This window comes from Canis aureus, chromosome 12 (assembly GCF_053574225.1).
Source record: "Canis aureus isolate CA01 chromosome 12, VMU_Caureus_v.1.0, whole genome shotgun sequence".
Lineage (NCBI taxonomy): Eukaryota > Metazoa > Chordata > Mammalia > Carnivora > Canidae > Canis > Canis aureus.
Genome location: NC_135622.1, coordinates 40,797,535 through 40,818,458, shown reverse-complemented (window position 1 = coordinate 40,818,458; position 20,924 = coordinate 40,797,535). Strand labels below are relative to the sequence as shown.

Genomic DNA, 20,924 nt, shown 5'->3' with positions numbered 1-20,924 from the left:
AAAAAAAAAAAAATCAGGTACAGACCCCCATAATTACACTCTAGTCTCTGACCTAGATCAATGATTCTTGATCTTGAATGCATTTAGAATTACCTGGAGAGCTTTTAAAAAACACCAGTGCCCAGACCCCATCCCAAACCAATACTATTACAATCTCTGCTATTTTAAAAGTTCCCTGGTGGGGGGGGTGGGGGGGAGGGGGTGTCCTAATGTGTAGCCAAAGTTGAGAACGGTGGTTCTAGAGAGTGAGCACAAAGCGTGACCATCTCAGCTACCTTGTGGAAAGCAACAGAAGCTGCAAATACCTGCCAACCACCTCATTCTAAAAGGACCCTTCTGAACTCTGGTCTTGAGCTACCTGAGCTCAGAGGTTCCTCTTGTGCCATCAGACACTCTGGGAGGGGTGGATGTTGAGTTGAGGGTAGCAAGTCATGACTCTGTAGTAGGGTGGCCCAGGCTAGCCGGGGTTCTGGGCCGCAGACAGAGGCCTGGAGCACTGCCTCAGCCTTCCGCTGCAGAGAGCTGACTCTGAGTAAAGGGCTTTGCTTAGCTGTCGGTCACCATTACTATTTTCTGGGTTTTTCTCTGCAAGGAGAGGTCTATGGGTCTATGGGTAGAGAGGGAATGAGAGGAACTAGATAGCACTTACCAAGGATCTTATTCATGCTCAGGCTTCAACCGGCTAGGAAATTGACTCCGAGAGAGGGGAAATGACTTGAAACAATTAGAGCACAATGCAAAACAGGACATGATTCAGTGCCAAAACGTGGCTGCCGGCCAGAACTGCCTACTCGCGGTGCTTTTGAGGAGTAATGGTTCGCCGTGGGTCGCAGTGTACTAGCACTTTCTTTCTGGGTTGATTGACATTCACATTTTCATCTCCCCAGAGCCATTTAGCTGGAACAAATTCATAAGCTAAATTAGATAAAGGCAAACAGAAGAAAAAGAAGGGAAGGGAAAGCGACTTCTATCTGCTAAGCATCTCGTCCCAACAGCTCCACGGCCAGAAACTACTAATTACTCTCATGTAACAGATGGGGAAACTGAGGCTCAAAGAAGTTAAACTCATTTGCCTCAAATCATAGGGTTGGCGAGTAGCAGCAGAACTCAGTCATCAGGTCTGGCTCTCTACTATATTTACCAATTTTGAAACCAGCACTATGCATGTTAAATGATCCATGTTAGCAGCTTGCCTGCAGGTCTGGGAACAGGACAGTGCTGCACGGCGGTAAACTGAGGAGTGCAGATCTCTTATTCTCTCCCCTCTTCTCTTTCTCATCATTCATTTCATGTATTTATTTCTATTTCCCTTAGTTGATCAATATGACCAACATAAGGTGAATATGATCCTCTGAGTTGCATGGAAATAGTAGATACAGAGCGTAGGAAACGGATCCAAGGTGAAGTCTACAACCTGAATCTGAAGGCTACAAGTGCATCAAGGGTAGGACAGCCCCGGGGAATACAATATCCCACGAAGAATTCCAGGGGGAAATGCAAATGTGGGCCCTTTTTAAAAAATGTTTTTATTTATCTAGGAATTGAGGATACTGTCTTCTAAACACATAAATGCATAACTCATGGAAAGATGGGTACATTTTCTTGTTTGGGTATCTGGAAACAGGCTTGGGTATCTTAACTGTTCTGTTGCTTTTCACCGCCATGGACTAAGTACGGCACAATGGGCAGAAGGATTTTGTGACCTTGGTACAGAAAGCATTATTCATGCCATTGTTTGTTTTGTAACATGGGGCAGCTTCTACATGCGGCTGCCTCTTATTTGTTCATGGGAATTATCTTTCATCGCCAAGCAACAAAAAAGAATCAGCCTACATTTCTGAGAGACTAGAATAACACACTATGCCTGATCCTGAGCATTGGTTTGCATGTTAGAGTCTGGGGAGTTTGTGGCTGAGAATCCCTGAAGATAAGGCCTGTTTACTATCCTATTGGCTCCATTTGGCATTTTTTCCTCAGATGCGTTTCTCCCTGTCATAAAGAAATTGTCGACTTTCAGATTCTTTGACACAGGGCATGTGCCAGGATACTCAGAAACTGGCCAGTCGGTAAGCCTAAACGGAGAAGGGGGATGAAGTGACCACTTATCGAGCAAGTACCACGAACTCATAGCCCTGTGGGGCAAATGTTATCATCTCAAATATACAGAACAGAGGATAAAGGAAGTGACGCTCTATCACAGGCAAGTGGTTTGGCATCAGATAGACTGGGTGTACATTTGGCTAGAGGACTGTTTACCTCCTACAGTTGGCCAAAGCCTCTGAGGTTTGCTTTTCTTTCCCCACATTTAATTTTTATACAGCTTTATGTACATAATGCACATATTTTTTTAAAGCATACAATTGTTAAGTTTTGACATATGGGTATACCCATGAAACCATCATGCAATCACGATTATCACAAACATCATCCCCAAAAGTTTTCGCTTCTGCTTCTCTCCACCTCTGTCCTCAGCAACCACTGAACTGCTTTCTGCCTGAGTGGGGTAGGCAGAAATCATGGCCCCATCCAAGACAAAGTTGCCCATGTCCTAAACCCTAAGCCGTCAATGTTGCCTTATATGGTGAAGGGACTTTACAGGTGAGATCTTCCTGGGCCCAGTGTAATCACAAGGGTCCTTAAAATGGTAAAAAGGAAGTAGCACGAGGGTCAGGTCAAAGAAGGGGAAGTGATGAAGGAAGCAGGGTCGGAGTCAGTGAGAGATTTGAAGATGCTTCACTGCTGGCTTTGAAGAAGAAGGAAATATCCGCAAGCCAAGGAGTGCAAGTGGCATTTAGAAGCTAGAAAAAGCAAGGAGATGGATTCTTCCCAAGACCTTCCAGAAGGATGCAATCCTTGCAGTACGTAGGAATGCTGACACTATGATTTTAGCTCATAGTGAAATCCAGTGTGATAGGCTGAACAATTACCCTCAAAACTATTCAGTCCTAATTTCTGTAATGTATGAATGTTACCTTCTATGGCAAAAGAGATTTTGCAATTATATTTAAATTACAGATTTTGACATGGAAGATTATCCAGGATTATTTGCATGTGCTTTATTTATTTATTTACTTATTTATTTAGATTTTATTTATTTATTCATGAGAGACACAGAAAGAAAGGCAGAGACACAGGCAAAGGGAGAAGCAGGCTCCCTGTGGGGACCCCGATGCGGGACTCAATCCCAGGACCCCGGGATCACAAGCTGAGCCAAAGGCAGATGCTCAACCACTGAGCCATTCAGATGTCCCTAGGTGGGCCTTTAATGTAAATATAAATGTGATCACAAGTGGCCTCCTAAGAGGGAGGCAGAGGTGAAGGAGAGTGGGAGGTGCAGGCTTCCAGCTATGGAGTGAATAAATCGTGGGGATGAGAGGTACCACATAAGGCACAGAGTCAGTGATACTGTAACAGCGTTGCATGGTGGCAGATGGCAGGTGAGCACAGCTTAGCTTACTTTATAGATTTGTGGAATCACTATGCTGTAACTGACTAATGTAACATTGTGTGTCAACTACACTTCAGTTAGAAAGAAGAAAAGTAAAAGACAGGCAGAGGGACATCTTACTATGTTTCCATTGTAATAGGAGAAGGTGCGGAGATGTGGAGAGCAGAGATCAGTGAGTCATATGTTTGAAGATGGAGGACAGGGCCACACACGGAATAGTGTGGATGGCCACTTGCAGCTGAAACAGGCAGGGAGGTGGATTCTTCCCTCAGAGGCTCTAGGAGGCACTAGCACTGCCAATACCTCCACGTCAGCCTGGGGAAACCAATTTTGGACTTCTGACCTGTAAGAGAATAAATCCATGCTATTTTAAGCCACCATGTGTGTGGTAATTTGTTACAGCAGCAGTAGGAAACGATGACACTGAGTCTCAATTTTACATCTATAAAGTGAGAACAATATATCATTTCTGGGGTTATAGTAAAATTAAATAATTGTTTGTAGCAGATGGTGTTCTTCTCCTGTAATGCTCCTTGTGTCTTTCTCCTCAATGCTGAAAGCATGTGGTCCTTAACTTACCTTAAATTATACTCCCAGTAGTGGCCATGTTAGCAGAGAAAGATGTGTCTGTCCTGTAGGAGCTCTGGTGGGAAGATCATGGGGAATATGCACATATTCCAGGGAAGGATAGTAAAATGAGACCAATTGTAGTCCAGGAAGAATAACCCTACAGAGTTGGTTCTTAGGATGATGGAAGAGCCATAGACAGGAAACCACCAAGGGGAGTAGATTATGGAGAAGGGCTTTGTTTTAAAACGTACCTTTTATTATTCAAGTATTCAGGTAAGGTGAGATCAACACATAAGACTGCCATTGAAAAAAATGTTATTCACAGTTCCCAAGAGGAGGAGACACAGTGCACACCACAGTGTCCACATGGGAAAGCACCAGGTTCAGTCAGGAGGTGAAGCAGTGGGAAGAAAACATGGGAAAAGCCTTTGCTGTGGTTTCCATGGGAAGGGACAGGCAAGGCAGAGTAAGCAGGTTTAGGATTGGTTAGTTTGAATAATTTCAGAAGGCTCTGGGATATAAGGGATGTCCCAAGGTGTCTGGTGCTGGGCCTTGGGGTGGTTAGGGCAGGGAAATTAGCTTGGACTGTAAGAGCCAGAGAGAAGAGGTATGGGGGAGGGTGGGGATGGGATGGGGACTGTGCTCTGGATTAGTTAGTTTGCCTATGAAAGGCAGGCTTCTAGGTAAATTGTTAGCTACCTCTAGGAATGGGGCCCCAGATACCAGAGCAGCAAGAATAGAGAAATTAAGAAAATCTAGTTAGTACAGCTTTCTGGATGGCCAACCCAAACAGATTATGTAGACATCAGGGTGATTCAATGAAAGTTATAAATAGATGCTGAAGGAATCGAAGTTGGGTCTTAAAGTTCATTACCATTTAGAGAAACAAGGGGGAAGAGGTTAATAGAAATTGCTTACTAGAAGACACCTAAGTAACTTCTCAGAGACGAACAGTTGGGCTGAAGTGTTCACTGGCAGTATGGGATGTGATAAACAGCGTTGGTTGGTTACTCAATTTCAATTCCCAACCCCACTTTCTTTTGTCACCTCTCCCTATAGATTCTAGAAAGTCAGATGCTTGCTGCTTTCTCACACTCCTTACAGATAGAGGTGGCCATGTGACTAAGCTCTGGCCAATGGGACAATCAGGGACATTTGTGGGGAAGTTTCTGGAAAGGATTTTTCTTCCTGGATAAAAAGATAAAGCCTCATAAGAACACCTTTTCCTCTGCTTACTATTTCCTGCCTGTGATGCCTGGAGTTGTGGCAACCATTATGTGGCTACGAGGCAACAAGCATGAAAATTTGCTAAAGAAGGCAGAGCAGAAGGATGTAAGAACCAGCATCCTTGCTGTCCTCCTTGAGTTATAAAACCAATTCTGAGACTGCCTACCTCTATACTTTGAGTAGTTAATAATAAATACCCATGTGATTTAAGCCATTGGAAATTGAGTTTGCTGTTACTTAGAGCTGAAAGTGTTCCTTGTGTTAAAAAGCAGTAGAACAAATGCCTATGTTTATGTTGGATGAGTGATTCATCATCAGATTCTAAATTTACTTTCTGGCATTTTAATCTTTCTAGCCTAAGTAAAATTTTGGTCCATTGATGTATCAGGTAGAGTATTGGCAAGAAACAAAAGGAATGTTCAGAAGGGATGATTGGAGGGAGTTAAAGGGATTACTATAGAGGTGGAATTAAGGGAGATTTATAGAGGATGATGAAGCACCTCAGGGCTGGATATGAAAAATTGGGCATGCCACACGTCTGGAAGCAATAGGGGAGGGAATAGGTCCCAGAACTCAGTGAGAGTTGAGCTATAGGAGAGGAGCTGTGGCTGTGGGTGGAGTACACAGCCATTGTCACCCCACTGCCCCACAGTGAGGAGGCCCAGGGAACCAATGCCTTGATCTCTTTCCCATCCATCCTACAGACTCCTGTTGGTGCCTCCCATTAGCTGAACTCTGTCAGAGACAAAGGGTCAGGGAGTCAGCAGATGCCAGTTGGACAAGTCAGCACAAAGTATCTGTGTGTGTGGTAGGGGGATACACATACCTTTTAGAGCTAGGGGAGCAAAAAGAGAACAATCGGAATTAGATTCCACCACTGGTTTATGTTCACATCAATTTATTGCATCTTCTAAGCCACTCATTTCAGCGCTAAGACTCCTGAACTCCCTGACATACTGCCTTCCCAGGATATCAGAACCTTTGCTTTCAAATATGTTATGGATTCCAGAACATTGCTGGGTAACTATACACTAAGTCTCAGTTACAGAGATGCTTGCACCCAGAAATAACTGTGAGAAGCGGGTACCTCTCAGCCTCCTATCAGATACCCGTGGCCTCTGTCAGCATTGGACTCTGTTTCTTTCACTTGTTAGCACTGAGAAGAGTTGTTCTGGTTTTCTTGGCAGCTGCCTCTTTCTGAGATCTGTTACTGAGTACATAGTCTACCTCATTACTATCCCATTTTCAAGTAGAGGAAGCAATTACATGGGCATAGAGATTACCCCCCAATATAACAAAAATACAATAAGAACAAGGACTTAGGATTTCCTGCTTGTTGGAGTGTTTCCCTGAGCATTGCAGAGAGTGCTCTATTAATGTGACTATCAAATCAATGGCTCATGAGGCTGAGTAATTCATCAGCTGTACGCTTTGGAAAGGATTCTGAAACTTGGGGAAAACTAACCTTCTGGGCAGTAGAGCAGCTTAACATCATGTCCGAATCTTATAGGCACATTAAAGGGGCCTTTAATTTTTTCCTCCCTAAATTAAAGTGGTAGTATGTGCATCTGGTTAAAAATCAGACAGTATAAAAGGCAATACGTTGATGTGTCAGTTCAGTTGCATTCAATTCTTCTTCCCAGAGGCAACTACTGCAACAGGGTCTCCGAGATTCTAGACACAAGTGATCATATATGTATTCTTTTAAAAAGCTAACATTGGGGTATTTGAGTGGCTCAGTCCACTGAGTGTTGATTCTTGATTTCAGTACAGGTCTTGATCTTGGTGTTGTGAGTTCAAGCCCCACATTGGGCTCCACTTTCTAATACGTTGCTGGGATGATTCTTGGAAACTGGGGAAAGTAACCACCACATTAAATAAAGTAGAGATGCTAGAACTACCTTGGCAGAATGTGGACATAGGAATCAAAAAGCTTTGAGAAGTAAGTGTGCTAAAATACATCGACCAAATAAGATCAGAAAGCCTTTCAGATGACTATGTTCTTCAAGAGGGCCTAGGTGGCCATTAAGGTCAAATATCAAATGCTCCAGAAGGGGTACAAGCATCATCAAGAAGCTCAGTGATGTTTGAATTCTGTAGACCAGGGCTGATGGTGGAAGATGTTCTTATAGAAGAGGATCCCTTAGTACAATGGAGATAACAGGATCCTAGAATAGCAGAGACCACTGTGGCAGCCAGGGAGACTGACCTGATCTATGGAGATGAATAAGAGAACATGATATTTCTAGGGACAAGAAGTAGATGAGTAGCAAGAAAGGGTACTGCTTAACATATGATTAGAAAAGATTAAGAAAGCATGAGTGGAAGGCTGGGGTCAATCTCACTGCAATGGCAAGCCATGATCTCCTGCCTGGTTTCAAGAACTAAGCCTGTTCTCAGACCTAGAACACGTGGACTGAAGGAGAGAATGGGTGACCATGAGGAAGGACCTGGAGCAGCATAGCAAATGTATTCACATTTCTTCCGTCCTCCTCCAAAGTGATCTGTGCTTATTCCCTGGGTAACCATCGACTGGGGAAAGAGGAATACCTTGAACTTTTGAGAGATGTTGGTTTCAAGGTCCAAGTTCATGGGTATGCCCAGGGGTCCAAAGCACCATCATGGCCCTCTGTTAAAATCAGGGCATATTGGAGTCAGATAATAAATGAAGTCTCCGCTCAGGTCTATCTCACTGGATCCACTGGGTCTGCTTACCAACCTGGTGATCATTTCGCTGATTTCTGAATGTATAATTGGAATGGACATACTTAGCAGTTGACAGGACTCTCATATTGGTCCTTAACCCATAGAGTAGGAGCTATTGTAGCAGGAAAAGCCAAACAAAGCCTCTGGTACTGCTTCCCTCCCCCAAAGAAGCAAATAAACAAAAATGGTATCACATTCAGGGAAAAATAACATTCATATAGGACAGACAATATTACACTTTTTAAAAAAAGACTTTATTTATTTATTTGAGAGAGAGAAAGTGTGTGACTGGGTAGGGGTGGGAAGGGCAGAGAAGCAGACTTCCCGCTGAGCAGGGAGTCTGGAGCAGGGCTCCATCCCAGGATCATAACCTGAACCAAAGGCAGATGCTCAATTAACTGAGACCCCCAGGGGCCCCTAATATTACACTTTTATAATCTTGCCCTAGGGCTACGTTCATTTTCCTGTTTTCTGTCATAATATATTCCAAAGAGACCTGGACCATCTGGCCATTCTACACATTACCACACTGGTCTATCATATTGAAATATCGTGCTAGTCAAATCTGATGAGCAGAAATTCAAGTATTTTAGATGCCTTGATGAGCCACATACATTCCAGAGTATGGATAAACCCCAGAAAAATTCAGAAGCCTTTCCTATTGATGAAAACTTTAAGTAACAGTTATTAAAATTTTTAAAAAAATATTTATTTATTCATGAGAGACACAGAGAGAGAGGCAGAGACACAGGCAGAGGGAGAGGCAGGCTCCCTGCAGGGAGACTGATATGGGACTCGATTCCAGTATTCCAGGATCACGCCCTGAGCTGAAGGCAGTAGTAGCTCAACCACTGAGCCACCCAGGTGCCCCTTAAGAAAATTTTTTTAAAAAGATTTTCTTTATTTATTAATGAGACACACACACACACACACACACACACACACACACACAGAAGCAGAGGGAGAAGCAAGCTCCATGCAGGGAGTCTGATGTGGGATTCGATGCCGGGACTCCAGGATCATGCCCTGGGCCAAAAGCAGGCGCTAAACCGCTGAGCCACCAAGAGATCCCCTAAAAAATTTTTTTGACATAACTTTAGACTTATAGGAGAGATGCAAGGGAGAACTAAAACTTTTCTTTGCTTTTAACCTAGCTTGTCCTTATGTTAATATCTTACATCCATATAGAACATATGTACAAAGTAAATAACTCTGACACAGTATTATTATCTAAAGTATAGCTCTTATTTGGATTCTGAAGCGGTCCACTGGTCTAGGCATGTCAGGATATTTCCTACAAAGGACAACTTATGGCACCTTGTATCTTCTGCCACTAAGAAAGAAGCATAATGCTTGGTAGATCTCTTCAGATTGTGGAAGGTGGCTCACTTTAAATAGAGCTCAGATCAAAAAAGGACTCAGCAGAATGTCCAGCCCATTGTACAAGCAGCTCTGTCACTTGGGCCATGCCACCTAACATAGCTCCTGAAACTAGATAGAGGCATCTGTAGTAAATACCATATGGAGCCTCTGGCAAGTCCCAATACAAGAATGAATCACAGCCCCCTAGGGTTCTAGAGCTTGGCCATATGAACTGCGGGAAAGATATATATATATATATATATATATATATATATATATATATATATATATTTTTTTTTTTTTTTTTTAAGATTTTATTTATTTATTCATGAGACACAGAGAGAGAAAGAGAGAGAGAGAGAGGCAGAGACCCAGGCAGAGGGAGAAGCAGGCTCCATGCAGGGAGCCCTACGTGGGACTCGATTCTAGGACCCTGGGATCACACCCTGGCTGGCTGAAGGCAGATGCTCAACCACTGAGCCGCCAGGGATCCCAAGAGCCACATGTGTTTAGAAAGCATCTCCTGGCATGCTACTAAGCCCTGACGGAATCTGAGCATCTGACCACGGGGTAAATGACTATGGGGCTCAAACTTTCCATCATGAATTGGGTGATACTGGATCCACCAGCTCTTAAGTGTGGGCCTTAGCATTAGTCTTTTAAAATGGAAGTGGTCCATGCAAAATTGAATATGAGTGGGCCCAGAGGACACATGTAAGCTGCATGAACAGATGGCCCAGATCCTCATTCTCTTACTACCTTTGTACCCAATGCCTCTTCCTTCATCCATGGGAAGTACCCCTTGCCCAGATGACACAAGAGGAAACCCCTGAATGTGATCGAAGGTTAATAGGCTGGGTCTGTGCATGCAAGAGGAAAATAGACTGCTATTTCGCTGCAGACCTACTCAGGGTAAGAGTGATCTTCCCAATGGGCACAGTTGAGGCAGTGTTCCTTGTCATTTATTTTGTGTGGGAGAGAACTGACTCAAGAGGAGAATGTACATGGACAAGGGCAGTTAGTAGCAAAAGGCTTAGCTGGCTGGTCAGGAGCCTGGAAGAAGCAAGCTTAAAAGACTGGGGTGGAGACGGAAGGGCGTCAGCACAGACTGTGAGGACCTTTGAATCATATGCTAGTTATCCCCAAAGAATATTCAGTGTGGCTGGGCAGAAGGGTTAGAAATAAGGGCACTGACGTCAGAGAGATCTGCACTCAAATCCTCAACTCTTCCCCCACTGGTTGGGGGCCCCTGGGCAAGGGGCTTAACCCCCTTGACTTTCATCATTCCCACCCATCAAAAGGGTGTTTTTATTACAGGACTTCTTTTCCTTTGGTGCCCATGGTTCTTGGTCACCCAGCTCTGAAGAACGAATAGGTAGACCAGACAGAGTGGTGGGCAGCAAAGCCAAAGTTTATTAAGTGATAGTACAAAGCCCCCAAAGAGGGATGGGACCCAAGAGAGTTGCCGATTTGGCGGTTAGGTCTAGGGATTTTTATGGGGTTGTTTTAATCTGATTAACCTTCCCTGTGCCCATAACCCAGCTAGGTTTTTGTCACATGGGAAAGGGTGGAGGGCTCCTTCCAGGGTGGTGTAAAATCCTCTTTAGGGTGGTTTCCTCTTGGCGGGAGCCGGGGGCCTTGTCCCTGCTTGCCTTTCTTCCAAATATCCTTCATCATTTTGAGAATTAAATGATGTGCAGGAAGGGTTAACATGGTACCTGGCACACTGAGATAGCTGTTACTATTCAATATGCTCAATAAGCCTATGAAATAAGCACCAATAGCCAAGTTTATCAGGTAAGAAACAAGCCCAGGAAACTTAGGTGACTTAACCAAATCTTCAGTTTACAAAGTGTCAGAAATGGAAGTTAAATTAAGATTTCTTTGGCTTCCAAGCCCATAGGTGGCTTTCACACTCTGAGCTGGAGAAATTGCACTTAGAAGTGAGATATGAGACAAGAGCTTGCTATTGGATGAATTCTCCCTCTCCTTTACGACAATTCTAAAGCGAAAGATTATTCTCCCTATTTTACAGATGAATGCACTGTGGTCAGAGAGATTGCATGACCTGCCCAAGGCCACAAAACTAGTAAATGGATGAAGCCGACATTTGAGCTTTCTCTGTACTACTTACATGTTCTTTTACTGGGGGCAGGATTGGTGATTTTTAAAAAGTCTATGGGGACAATCTAAGAAAACTATAATTCCATCAGTCTTGGGGTTAAAGATTGATTTTAGCCTAGTGGAACTCATTTCTAGTGCAAGGGACCTTCTTTACTAAGAGTCAGTAAGTTATTAATAGGGTTATAGCCTGAAGTAGAACAAAAGTGCCCTCTATACAATATGAACTCTCTTCTTCCTTGGTATTTACCTAACTTGTCAAGTTTATGATCAGTGATGCCCAACTGTATTAAAAGTTCATGTATTTTAATCAGTGGGTTGAGTACACCGTACAAGAGTGATCAGTGTGGGGAGTTCTGGCAGATAAACACTACAGGAAATGTTCAGAAGGTCGCTGTATGTTGTGGGAGTCCATTTATTGGAAGGGAAGGTCCCCCAATTTCCTGGATGGCCATAGCACAAATTTACCAAAATTGCAAGGAGATAGCTTGAGCTCAAGTCTTGTAACTGAGCCAGGGTGTTTCAATGCCATACTTTGTATTTGTTCTTCAGTCTTTTCCCTTGTATCCTCTGTAATATTGTAATGTAATAAATATATATTTTGTCTTTGTCCTCCTTCCTAGCACCCTAGTATTTTGTTGAATGATTGGGGATAGGAGGGTCTTTTGTCATTCACAACAAGCCTTTTTAAAAAAAAAAAAATTATTTATTTATTTATTTATTTATTTATTTATTCATGAGAGAGAGAGAGAGAGAGGCAGAGACACAGGCAGAGGAAGAAACAGGCTCCATGCAGGAAGCCCCTTGTGGGACTCGGGGATCACGCCCTGAGCCAAAGGCAGACACTCAACTGCTGAGCCACTCAGGTATCCCAACAAGCCTCTTTCCATAGGAGTTTATGTTAATGACCAACTCCTGGAGGGTGGGGGCTGGTTGCCAGGAGAACTGATTATGTGATTAGAGGTTTGGAACTTTCAACCTAACTGTCCTACCTCCAGGGAAGGGATAGGAGTTGGAGGATGAGCTAATGAGAGATGACCAAAGACTTAAGACTTAATAAATCATATCTATGTAATGAAATCTCCACTAAGAAACCCTAAACAATGGGATTCTGCGAGCTTCTGAGTTGGTGTCCATCACCCATACCTTGCCCTATGCATCTCTTCCATTTGGCTGTTCCTGAGTTTGTATCCTTTACAATAAACCAGAAAATGTAAACACAGCACAGTAGTTCTGTGAGCTGATTCTAGCAAATTAGAACCAGAGCAGGGGGAGTTGTGGGAACCTCTAGTTAATAGTTGCATGGTCAGAGGTACTGGAGACCCCAACTTTTGATTAGTGTCTGAAGTGGGGAGCATTCTTGTGGGACTGGGCCCCTGACTTTTGGGGTCTGCATTAAATTTGAGTAGTTACTATGGAATTGAGTTATACTGGAGCACACCCCATTGGTGTCCACAGAGACTTGGAGAGCGGTGTGGTGTGGAAAACTCACAAATATGGTGGGTATCAGAAGTATTTTGGGTTAATAGGAGTGCATAGCCTCAGATTCTACAGTTTCTATCCTTTCTTTTAGGTCCCCAAGAAAGGCCAAAGCCTAGAAGGTGAAATAGTGAAAACAAACAAACCAACAAACCAACAGAGCACCCAGGATGATTCATTCAAGTCAGTTAATCTTATCCAACATCTGTATTCAAATACATAGAGTTCTATTCTTCAGTTCCAGGAGTTACAGAGATACCAAGATAAAACTTTTTACATAGTCCTTGCTTTCAAAAACCTGCTCTAGTGCCTTCAGGGTTTCTCCTCTGGTCTCTGACCTCAAAAAACTTAAAAACTTGTAGGAATGGGGGGAAAAATCGAGATCTTTTATTCTAGAAATCTTATTTTAAAAGTAAAAATGAGGGATCCCTGGGTGGCGCAGCGGTTTAGCGCCTGCCTTTGGCCCAGGGCGCGATCCTGGAGACCCGGGATCGAATCCCACGTCGGGCTCCCGGTGCATGGAGCCTGCTTCTCCCTCCGCCTACATCTCTGCCTCTCTCTCTCTCTGTGTGTGTGTGACTATCATAAATAAATAAAAATTAAAAAAAAAAAAAAGTAAAAATGAGGTCTGAGGTTATAGAGATAATTGGCAGACTTGGCTTTTGTAGTGGTGTTTTCCTCCGCTGTTCCTTTTCCACCGCAATTTTTGCACATCTTAAATATCTCAATCCGCACAAAATTGGAGAGTTTGTGAAGCTGATTTAGGAAAAGGAGCTCCTTTTGATTCACAAAGAAATCTGGGTGGTGGTGGTGGTGGTGGAGGGTGGGTGTTGTTAATTCAGCCTTACTGAAGCTATGCATCCCACATCTGGATGTCCATTATTACACTATACATTTTGCCAGGACACGAACTTTCCGCTTAAAAAACAAAAGCATCCATTCCTCGCCCCGCCCCCGTGCCTTGTAGAATCAAAGAATAAAATGCATAAACATACATGGCAATGTGTGTGATGGGTGACGTTTATGTTTTATATATTTTTTTACTCTGTGAATCTTTGTCGAAGGCCAGCAGGAGAAGGCGCAGTGTAGGAAACGTAGAGGTTTAACCACAGTCCTCACCACTACGGAGCTTTCGGGTCTAGTAGGTCCGCCGCAGTAGAAAGTGATGAACACCTTTTACCAGGGGCGTGACGTCAGGGCCGCGGGGCTCGGAGGAGCGGGTTTCTCCAGGAGTGGGGAAATCCTGTGCCTGCAAGGGAGCACTTGGCCCTGCGCATCAGGAGCCCGAGTTCTAGAACTGGTTCTACTACTGATTTGCCCCCGGGACCTCAGGCTATAAATTAGGCTTGTAAATGAAATTCCCCCCAGATTTCTGTTTTGCACTGTGAAACTCTTAAGGGTTGGCTGGACGAGTAGGTTCCCTGGGACAGTGCCCTCCGTGGGTTTCTCACTGCTCTTGCTTGTCGCCCCTACGCCGCCCCCCTCTCCCCGAGGCCAGGCGAGGACGTGTGCGCGGCCCCTTTAAGGGAGCCCTCGACTAAGGGCGTCCCGGGTGCCCCCTCCCCCCGCAGGGGAGCGGGGGCGGGGCACCGGGGACCCGGGCTTCCCACGCAGCCGGGGACGCCGCCGCGTCACGGCGCCCGCAGCCAATCAGGACGGAGCCTGCCGGGACGCATTACTAGGGCGACGGGCCGGACGCCTCCCCGCTTCGGGATGAATTAGCGGCGGGTTCTGCTCGGAGGTTGTGACCCCCGCGGATTCTTCAGCGCGTCCACGCGCCCCCTACGGCGAAGCGCGACGTCCTCTGCTGGTCACAGGTGGGAGGCCTGACCTGTCAGGTGGGGGTTCCGCGCCGGTAAAATGGCGGCGTCGGCCGGGGGGAATCCCCCCGTTGGCGGAGGGGGAGCCGCCCCACGCGCGCTTGCCCCCGAGCCGCCGGCCTCCCCGGGCTGTGGCCCAGGTAACGGTCACTTGACCAGAAACTGGGGGCCCGACCCAGGTGGCAGCGTCGCGGGCCCAGGTGAGGGGTGGGGCGCGGGGACGCGGCGCCCGCAGGCGGGCGGAGGCGTCGGGGGCTCGAGGCCCGCCCGGGCCGGCTCGGAGGGGGGAGGAGGGCGGGGGGAGGGGGGAGGGGGCGGGCCAGGTGTCCCGTCGGCGTTCACAGATTGCCGTCGAGACCGTCCTGCCCCCGACCGGGACGGGTCCCGGAGCTGCCTTGTTAAACCACAGGTGCAAAACGTCCCCAAGTGTCCGCCACGTGCGAGGCTTGGCCGTGGGCCGTGGAGCCCTAACCAGTGTCTCCTTCAGGCGCCAGATGCCTGCACCCAAAGGTGCCAGGGCGGTGGGGCCACGAAAGGAAAGGTAGGCCCCAGCCGGGAGCTGATGTCAAGTCCGACCCTTAACGTGTGTCTTAGCTTCTGCCTGCCTATGAAAGGGAAGGATCAAAAACATAGGGCACTGGAGTGTCTTAGAGACGGCTTCCTTCCTCGTGCTTACCTGCCTACCTGCTTCAGGTGGGTTCCCTGGAATATTGGCTCTGCCTTCGAAGCTCACTAGCTGTATTCGTGCACGGGGCTGTAGATGAGGCTGAGGATTGGGATTCCGTTCAAGCCTAGGGAAGCGATGGGAAGTACGGTGAAGGCCTTCCAGAGATGAAATATGGTCTATTAATGTTGCTTATTTGGGCATAGATATGTAATGAAACATAGTTGTTTTCCAAAAAAAAAAGAAAAAAAAAAAGTGCCTTAGTGAAAATCCTTTTTGCAAAACTTGATTTTTGAGACTAAAAGGAAATTATCCGTTTTATAAAAGTTGTTATTTAAGAAGGTTTTTGTTGCCACATTATACTTTGATGTGACAGGTAAGCATAATATCAAATGACTTTTTTTTCTGGGTAGCAGGCTTGATTTTTGCAGAGTGCCTTGTTCTGTCGCCGAGAAAGCATAGTAGCGCTTTGTGTTTCAGTCATCAGTAGTTCCTGCCTTTGGAGTGCCCACTGTGTGTCAGGCACTATGAAAGAGGCTTCTCCTACCTTTTAATTTGAGCGAATGACCTAGTTCATCTTCTCCTACCAGGTGTTTTGGCTGGCCGTTGCTCACCACCAAGAGGAAACACTGGTGGACAACCCCAAAGACTTTATTGCAGAATGCTACCTGGAGGGATTTGGTCAGTTTGGCCTGGGGTTGGGGTAGTTGTGCTTTCTAGTTCCTACTCTGCCATTTAAAATATGTTAGGGAAATCATATAACAACCTGTTTGTCAGTATCTTATCTCTGAAATGGGCAAAGCATTTCTTGTCCAAACAATCTCATTGTACATTTGTGATGGAAAAAAAACAAGACAATATATAATGAAAGGGCTTAAAAAAAAAGTGAAAAATGGAGGCATAACAGGTGACATTTCTTACTTTGTGGTTACTTCTTACTGTGCGATTATGCAGCCAAGGACGTTCTGTGTGCTGAGTCACCTAGCAACTTTCTCATCTTTGTTTTACCGATGAGGAAACTGAGGCACCAAATTGAACAACTGTGTTCTTACCATCATGCATACCATCTTCCTATATCATACAAATTTAGTATGTGTTAAGGGGATATATAGGAATACATTTTTCAATGAAATATTTTGTTTGTGATCTTTTGTGTTAGTAATCGTGTTTGATTCCATTGGCATCCAATAGTGATTTTATGGTGATAACTAGAGTTACTTTGGTTAAGTGGTATATTCATCCTACTTTTGACACCCTTTATTTTAAAAATCATTGCAAAACAGGGCAGCCCGGGTGGCTCAGGGGTTTAGCGCCGCCTTCAGCCCAGGATGTGATCCTGGAGACCCGAGATCGAGTCCCACATCAGGCTCCCTGCATAGAGCCTGCTTCTCCCTCTGCCTGTGTCTCTGCCTCTCTCTCTCTGTCTCTCATGAATAAATAAATAAATCTTTTAAAAAAATCATTGCAAAACAAAAGGTTGATTAATTTTTTAACAGGAAGCACAAATCAATAATTAAGGAAGGTTTTAGTTTTTATTAAATGAGAAGAATAACTTGCGGGGTGATTTTTGAAAGAAAACTTATGGTAGGTTCACTGCTTTGACATATTTGTATAAAGTATTCTAGTATCTACTTATAGAGAAAAAAAGGATATGAATAAAAGTGGCTGGGACATTGATTCTTTCTTTGAGCCTTTATAGAATTGACCTGCCACGTCTTTGGCTTATAAAAATTAATTCCTGACCTTATGCTCCAGAAAGTCCAGGGAGAAGTCCTAGGTCCAGGAGTTTGTAGACCAGTGAATGAGACAAACTGATAAATAATTAACTAATGCAATGTGAGAAGGACTTAGATATAGTTGTGGTGAGTACAGATAGCTGTGGGAACACATACAAGAGAATAGTTGGTTTTGTTGGGGTGGCCCTGGCCAAGATAAGAAGGGAGCTAACTGCAGGGTAAAGGAGAAAGGGATTCTAGCCGGAGGAGTTAGCAGTGGAGAGTCTGGTGAGTGAGAGTACATGGGTGTCCAGGGGTCAGACCAGAGTTTTGCCGTAGTTGCTGAGAGAGAACACAGGAAAGATTGCGAATTCTCAGCTGAGAGAGTGACTATCATGTGGGGTGTGAGACTTGTAGAAAGATCTTAATCAAATGAGTAATATAATCAACTTTGTATTCTGGAGAGATGACTGGTGACATGGTGAAAGAATGTAAGGAGACTAGCTTAGGACAGTTTTCATATTCCTTTTTTTTTTTTTTTTAAGATTTTATTTATTCATGAGAGACAGAGAGAGGCAGAGACATAGGCAGAGGGAGAAGTGGGCTCTATGCAGGGAGCCTGATGCGGGACTCGATCCCAGGACTCCGGGATCACGCCCTGAGCCGATGGCAGATGCTCAACTGCTGAGACACTCAGGCATCGCCAGTTTCCATATTCCAAGCAAAAGGTAGTGAGGGAGTGAACCATGGCATTAACTGACAGAGCAGAGATCAGAGTCCACCACACACAATTTGAAAGCAGAATGGAAGACTGGGTATGAAGAATAATAGGATGGGAGAGGGGAACACTTGCTAAGCAAGTAAAGAGTCAGGTGTTTTTTTATTTGTTTTGTTTTTTGGGAACAATATGGTTGCAGATTGGAGGTGCTGTTAATTCATTTAAGAAAATTCTTTGTTGCTGGGTTTTGAGAGAATTGTAAACCCTTTGAGGTTGTTGAGTCAATAAGATTTAATAGAACCAGGTTTATAGCTTCCTGTAGGCTTCTGGTTTCGTAGACTACAGAAAACTCAATTATGTTGTAAAAGTCAGCAGGGTCTAGTGTAAAGGTGGCTCCGCTGGAGCAAAGCCACTCAAAGGGAGTGGGACGAATCACCTAACATCTGTTGATATGTTAGGTTTTTAATATACATGTATAGAAGTCCATTATAATATGGAAGTAATCCCACATGAATTCTCTAGTTGTAAAACTGATCTTCAGTCATTCATAAACCTAGAGTTGTCTAGTATCTGACAACATATCACAAGAGAATGTGTTCTAAATTGACTGCAAAGTGAAACTGGAAACCTTGTAAAGATGTAGGATTTTTTAAAAAGATTTATTTGTTTATTCATGAGAAAGAGAGAGAGAGAGAGGCAGAGACATAGGCAGAGGGAAAAGCAGGCTCCCTGCAGGGAGCCCAGCCCGATGGGGGAGACCCCAGGATCACACCCTGAGCTGAAGGCAGATGTTGAACTGCTGAGCCACTCAGGCGTCCCAAGATGCAGGATTTCATGCGTTCAGAGCAGGGTTGAGAACTGTTCAAAGCATAAGCACAAGTCAAAGAACGAACACCCTGGTACTACTAGAATATATTTCTTAAAAAGGACTCTAAAAGCAATGACTGTGACAGTGATTGATACGTTTCCCACAGTCTTCATTAAAATTGAGAACTCTTCATCTAAAGATACTATTAGGAAAACGAAGGGCAAAATACAGAATGGAAGAGGAAATTTGCAGTTCCTATATCTGACCAAGGACTCCTACCCAAAATATGTATGTGGATGTGTGTTTGTATGTATAAAATTAATAAGACAAAGACAATTTAAAAGATGTACAGAAGTTCTGAACAGGATCTTCTACTAGAGGATCTCTGAATGGTCTCTATGCATAGAAAAAGGTGTGCAACATTATTAGTCCCAAATGGAGACTCCAGAAGGAGAAATGGAAATTAAAACAGTGAGCTACTAAACACCTTCCAGAATGTCTAAAATTAAAAAGATTGTTAATGCCAGAATTGTAGAGCAATTGAATCTCATACATGTTGTTGGTGGGAATGTACAATCATTTTGGAAAGCTGTGACTCTGATCTTACCTATGATCCATCAGTTCCATTTCTAGATATACCCAAGAGGAATGGCTGTGTATGTCTACCAAAAAAGTAAAAGAATGTTCATAGAACCTTTAATCATAATAGCTAAAAATTAGACAAAACCCCAGGTACATTAGCAGCAGAATAGATGAGTAAATTGTGGTATGTTTATGAAAGGAAACATTACAAAAACAGTTAAAGAATGAACTACCAATATACCCACAGTAGCCATAATGAGACAGGCAAAAGGTTGCATACCATATGATTCCATTTAAATGAAGTCCAAATATAGGTACAGCTATTTCCTGGTGATAGAAGTCAGAATGGTGGTTCCTCCAGGAGCCTTCTGGAGTGTTGGAAATGTTCTTCCTGTTATGTTGAGTTGGGCAGTGGTTCTGTGGGTGCTAGTGAGAATTTAGCAGTGTTAAACCAATTAACTTTTGGAAAACCAGCAGGAATGGTGATGAAAGAGATCCTTTATAAGAATTTCAAGGGTGCCTGGGTGGCTCTCAGCCACTTAGAATCTGCCTTCAGCCCAGGTTATGAGCTTGGGGTCCTGGGATCAAGCTGTGCATTGGGCTCCCTGCTAAGGGGAGAGCCTGCTTCTCCCTCTCCTTCTGCTACTCTCCCTGCTTTACTCTCCCTGTCAAAGAAATAAATAAAATCTTAGAGAAAAAAAAAATTAAAAAGCAGTATAAGAGGCTTCGGGGGAATAGATGATGAAACCTAGAATTTTTCTTTTGTTATAATTGTCTTGTCAAAAGGCAAATGTGGAATCAGAATCGTCAGATCATGCCCTTTTACAGTTTGATTACAAAGTTAAGTCCTAATTCCTTGTTAATTCGTTGTCCGACGAATTAATACATAGTTGCAAGTGTAACCTAAATTTTGGTTCATATAAAATACATTATGAAAATTGATTTATATTGTGTTTCATTTTTTTTGGGGGGGGGGGAATTCTAATCCAGTCTTTTTCATCATTGTGAAATGTCCCAGTTTAAGAGAAATCACTGTGGTTTTTTTTCCAGTTTAAGCTAATTGCTCTTAAGATAGTGAGGGCTACTGTGATCCCTTTGGCTGTAAGGTTTTATGTGTAATAAATAGTGGAGCTGAGGAAAGCCTGTGGTGAGTTCCCTGTAGCTTTGGGGTAAAGCTTGTAGAAGGCTTTGGTGAACTCCAGTCCAATATGACAAAGTGTTCATTGCACCTTTACCTGGTCCTCTCTATCTGGCACTGGGGATATGGGGATGCTCCTCTGATAACCCTAGAGGCAAGGGATGTCTGAGGGGCACCATCAGTGAAAGCTGACTGGGGTGATTAACCACTTTATCCTCAGTCTTTTACAGTTGAGATTTCTGAAAACTGAAATTGTTCACTTCCTCTCAGGAAGTTGATTGCTGCTCTGGGGACAGTAAAGGGAAGACTTCTGCTACCCTTAGTTTTCCATCTCAAATAAGAGCTCACCTCCACTTTATTATGTTTTAAGTGTATAGTCAGTCCCCCGGGGAAAATGCATGGAGCAGGGATTTTGGGTGTGGTGAGCTGCTATCTACAGGTGTCAAAGCAAATAACGATGGAAGTTAGGAATGAGAGAATGAGGAGGAGAAGTGAGTGGTGGCAGCCATTCGTAGGGTTCTGTGTGATCAGAAGTGTGGAGGGAAAGGGTTGTTTTTAGCTCAGAT

The 20,924-nt window shown here is 44.1% G+C and overlaps 1 protein-coding gene and 1 long non-coding RNA gene across 9 annotated transcripts in view; one reads left to right on the top strand and one right to left on the bottom strand.

Annotated features, from left to right (window-relative positions):
• LOC144324683 (uncharacterized) overlaps positions 1-781 on the bottom strand; it is a 45,398-nt gene extending 44,617 nt beyond the window's left edge. For all 4 annotated transcript variants that reach the window (XR_013390113.1, XR_013390114.1, XR_013390115.1 and 1 more), the window contains exon 1: positions 650-781. This is a non-coding gene — a long non-coding RNA (uncharacterized LOC144324683). The remainder of the gene's footprint in view (positions 1-649) is intronic.
• Positions 782-14,559: 13,778 nt separating this feature from the next.
• Positions 14,560-20,924, top strand: part of LCLAT1 (lysocardiolipin acyltransferase 1) — a 194,340-nt gene continuing 187,975 nt past the window's right edge. The window contains exon 1 of one of the 5 annotated variants that reach the window (XM_077843708.1): positions 14,560-14,730. Coding sequence is in view for 2 of the 5 variants with exons in the window: in XM_077843704.1 (XP_077699830.1) it covers positions 15,296-15,426 (131 nt within the window). In the remaining 3 variants the exon portion in view is untranslated. Of the gene's footprint in view, positions 14,752-15,270; positions 15,427-20,924 lie in introns of those variants that run through there. The other 4 variants (XM_077843706.1, XM_077843707.1, XM_077843704.1 and 1 more) reach the window with 4 other exon arrangements.